The sequence below is a fragment of the Salvelinus sp. IW2-2015 genome, linkage group LG21 (genome assembly GCF_002910315.2).
Source record: "Salvelinus sp. IW2-2015 linkage group LG21, ASM291031v2, whole genome shotgun sequence".
In the NCBI taxonomy this organism is placed as follows: domain Eukaryota; kingdom Metazoa; phylum Chordata; class Actinopteri; order Salmoniformes; family Salmonidae; genus Salvelinus; species Salvelinus sp. IW2-2015.
In genome coordinates, this window is record NC_036861.1 from 6,618,497 (window position 1) to 6,623,206 (window position 4,710).

Below are 4,710 nucleotides of genomic sequence, written 5' to 3' on the forward strand. Positions count from 1 at the left end.
TGACAGCGTTTATCCGTGACTGCGTTGTCTGTGACTGCGTTTATCCGTGACAGCATTTATCCGTGTCTGCGTTGTCCGTGATTGCGTTGTCCGTGATTGCGTTGTCCGTGACAGTGTTTATCCGTGACTGCGTTGTCTGTGACAGCATTTATCCGTGACAGCATTTATCCGTGTCTGCGTTGTCCGTGACAGCATTTATCCGTGTCTGCGTTGTCCGTGACAGCGTTTATCCGTGACTGCGTTGTCCGTGACAGCGTTGTCCATGACTGCGTTGTCCGTGATTGCGTTGTCCATGACTGCGTTGTCCGTGACAGCATTTATCCGTGATTGCGTTGTCCATGACTGCGTTGTCCGTGACAGCATTTATCCGTAATTGCGTTGTCCATGATTACGTTTTCCATGACTGCATTGTCTGTGACTGCGTTGTCCGTGACTGCGTTGTCCGTGACTGCGTTGTCCGTGACAGCGTTTATCCGTGAATGCGTTGCAGGAACATTGCCTTTAAAACATTGCCAATAACGCGTGATCAGATTGAATCCAGGCCTTAGATGATAGCGTAGGTCATTACCGGGAGGTTTGTTCATTCTGGTTTAGATAAAAGTCACCGAAAACGAGAAAAATGTAACTACTTGGGTGCAAATAACCCAAAGTGTCTGACTGATAACTGATTGTTGCTGATTGTGACTTTTGAGAACTAGTGAGAACAGAGAGGTATACTTAGTGAGAACAGAGGATGAGTTAGCCAGCTGACATCGATAAGCAACCAGATATAACRATCGCTGTTCTGATTCATTAAGACATCTAGACTTAGATGTGTGTTTTTTGGTCGTTGACTTCATTAGCCCATTTCAAGTTTATATTTCCCCCAAAAATAAAGAGTTATTTCAGAATGTTAAGGAAAGTTACCTGGCTATCTAATCTCTCCTGCTTTTGTATTATACCCCTTTGCTTATCTCGAAACTAAATTAATCCTTGTTGCTATGAAACTGATCTGTGGTTCCGTTCTAGACGTGTATCGGTTTCCTCTGTGAGAAAATAACATTATTGCTTGCGAAATGGATTGATTATTCATTTAACACAACAAATTTTAAAATATCTCTCTCTCTGTGTATCTCTCTCTCATTTCAATTCAAAAGGCTTTATTGGCATGGGGAAACACATGTTATCAATGCCAAAGCAAGTGAAATAGATAGTAAACAAAAGTGAAATAAACAATGAAAAATTAACAGTAAACATTACACTTACAGAGACATTTCAAATGTCATATTATGTCTTTATACAGTGTTGTAACGATGGGCAAATAGTTAAAGTACAAAAGGGAAAAGAAATAAACATAAATATGGGTTGTACAACGTGGAACACCTGTGCAGGTTGTGGATCACAGCAGGGTTCGTCATTTCTCTCTCTCTCTCCCTCCCTCTTTCTCACACCAGGTGCTAAGTTTCCTTGAATATGAGCTAATTAAGTCAACGAACCAAAAACACCACATCTAAGCTCTAGATGTCCTTAAATGAATCAGAAACCGCGATAGTTATATCTTGGTTTGCTTATCGATGAGCCTGGCTAAACTCAATCCTCCTGTTCTCGACTAAGTATACCCTGTTTCTCACTAGTTCTCAAAATCACAATCAAGGCGAGGAGCAATCAGTTATCAGTCAGACAGGCTTTGGGTATTTGCACCTATAGTTTAATTTGTTTGTGCGGCGGCCCCGTGTCGATGAATCCAGCCTTAGTAATAGCGAGGGTCATCCTTCACGAGGCAGCGGGTTGTCCCATTCTCGGTTTGATCAAACGTCACCGAAAACTGAAAACATTTAACTACTTAGGTGTCAATACCCACAAGTGTCTGGACTGGATAACTGATTGTTGCTGCTTGTCGACCTCTTTGAGAACTAGTGAGAACAGAGCGTATACTATGAGACAGAGGATGGTTACCAGCTCGATGATAAAGCAACCCGATATAACTATCGCTGTTTTGATTCATTAAGACATCTAGATTACGATGTGTGTTTTTGGTCGTTGACTTAAATGTAGTCATTCAAGTTTTATTCCCCCATAATAAAAAGTTATCTCTCTCTCCGCTTTTGTATTATACCCTTTGCTTACTCGAAATAAAATTAATCTCTGTTGGCCTATAAAAATGATCTTGGTTACCGTTATAAGAGTGTCGGTTCCTCTGTGAAAAATAACATTATTGCTTGCGGAACATGGGGATTGATATTCATTTAACACAACAAATTTTAAAATATCTCTCTCTCTGTGTATCTTCTCTCTCATTTCAATTCAAAAGCTTTATTGGCATGGGGAACACAGTGTTATCAATGCAACAAGTGAAATAGATAGTTAAACAAAGTGAATAACAATGAAAAATTAAACAGTAACATTTCAACTTACAAGACAATTTCAAATGTCATATTATGATCTTTATAACAGTGTTTACCGATGGGGGGGCAAAATAGTTTTAGTAAAAAGGGAAAAGAAAATAAACATAAATATGGTTGTACAACGTGGAACACCTGTGCAGGTTGTGGATTTCACAGCAGGTTCATGTATTTTCTCTCTCTCGTCGTCCTCTCTTTCTTCTCAAACAGGTGTGCTAAGTTTGGTAGAGTCATTGGAGAGGTCATTTCTCTCTCTCTCTCTCCCCTCCTCTTTTCGTCTCAAACACCAGGTGCTATGTTTGTAGAGTCTTTGGTAGAGTCTTTCTCTGATTCTCATCTTCCTCCCTCTCCCTCTTTCTCACACCAGGTGCTAAGTTTGGTAGAGTTTGTAGGTCATTCTTTCTTCCTTTTCCTCTCTCTTTCTTTTCTTCTCTCTCTCTCTCTCTCTCTCTTTCCTCCCTCTTTTCCTTTTTCCTTCTTCTCAACACACCATGTGCTACAGTTTTGGTAGAGTCATTGGTAGAGTCATTTCTCCTTCTCTCTCGTCCTCTCTCCCTCTCTTCTCACACTACCAGGTGCTAAGTTGTAAGTATTGGTAGATGGCCATCTCTCTCTCGTCTTTCCTCCCCCCTCTTCCTCCCCTCCTCTTTCACACAGGAGCAGGTGCTATAGCGTTTGGGTAGGTTCATTGGTAGATGTCCATTTCTTCTCTCTCTCTCTTCCTCCTCTTATCACACATCGCGAAACCAGTGCAAGTTTTGGTAGAGTCATTGGTAGACGTCCTCATTTCTCTCTCTCTCGCTCTCTCCTTCTCTTTTCTCACAAACCAGGCGTGCTACGTTGGTAGAGGTCATTGGTAGAGGTCTTTCCTCCATCTCTCTCGTCCAGGTCCTTCTCCCCATCTCGTGTCCCTTCCCTCCCTTGTCTCTCACGCTTCACTCGCTTTCAGCTCTATCTTTTCCTCTCCATTCTTTTCACCACATCACAGGTGCTAATTTGGTAGAGCATGTGGTAGAGAAGGTCAATTTCTTTCATCCTCATCTCTGTCTCTCTCTCGGTCTCTCTCCCTCTCTCTTTCTCCATTCCAGAGGCTAAGTATTGGTAAGAGTATTGGTAGCAGTAATTCTCTCTGTTTCTCTCCCTGTGTCGCTCTTTCTCTCAACATGGGCGCAGGTGTAAAAGTTTTGGTAGAGTCATTGGTAGCGGCGTCTAGTTTCTCCTCACTTCTCCTGCGTCCTCTTTCTCCCTCCCTTTCCCTCGACACCAGGTGCCTATTGGGCTGAGAGTCCACTTTGGTTTAGATGAGGAGTCCAATAATTTCTCTCGTCCTCTCTCTCCATCCCTCCGCCTTTTCACACCAGGTGCCTAAGTTTGGTAGAGTCATGGTAGAGTCCATTTTCTCTTCTTCTCCCTCTCCTCTCGCCTCCTTCTCACACGCAGGTGCTAAGTTTGTAAGAGGTCATTGGTAGTCATTTCCCTCCTCTTCGGTTCTGTCTCTTCCCTCCCTCTTTCTCAACCCAGGTGCTAAGTTTTGGTAGAGGCAATTGGTAGAGTATCTTCTCTTCTCTCTTTTCTTCCCTCCTCTTTTCTCACACCAGGTTGCTATAAGTTTGGTAGAGTATTGGAGAGAAGTTCTTTCTTCTTCTCTCTCCATTCCCTCCTTCATCGTCTTCTCCGTCCCCGCTACCCTTCTTTCCCTCACAGACAGGTTCTAAGTTTCCCATTAAGTGGACAGCTCCGGAGGCCATTAACTTTGGAACGCTCAGTAATAAAGACAGACGTCTGTCTTTTGGCATCCTGCTGACTGAATAGTACCTATGGAAGAATTCCTATCCAGGTAAAAAACATGCTCAAACTACAGACAGGAATGGTAGAGACAGGGCTCAAACCACAGACCAGGAATGCAGAGCACAGGGCTTCAACACAGACAGGATGGTAGAGACAGGGCTTCAACACGACACGGAATGGTAGAGACAGGGCTCCAACCCAGATCGGGAAATGGTAGAGACAGGGCTCCACACAGACAGGAATGGTAGAGACAGGTTCAAACGCCAGACAGGAATGGTAGAGCGGGCTCCAACCACAGACATGGAAATGGTAGAGACAGGGTCCAACCACAGACGGAAATGGTAGAGACAGGGCTCCACGCAAGACAGGAATGGTAGCAGACAGGGCTCAAACCACAGACAGGAATGGTAGAGAGGGGCTCCAACACAGACAGGAAATGGTAAGACAGGGCTTCGCACACAGACGGATGGAGATGAACAGGGCTCCCAACGATTTTAAATAAAATAATCTGTGAGCTTCTTCCTCCTTCTCTCTCCCTCCT

General features: G+C 43.6%; 1 protein-coding gene across 1 annotated transcript in view; it reads left to right on the forward strand.

The window, feature by feature from the left end:
• Nucleotides 1-4,710, forward strand: part of blk (BLK proto-oncogene, Src family tyrosine kinase) — a 45,001-nt gene that overhangs the window by 39,072 nt on the left and 1,219 nt on the right. The window contains 1 exon segment of the mRNA XM_070433782.1: nt 4,090-4,218. Coding sequence (XP_070289883.1) covers nt 4,090-4,218 — 129 coding nt within the window.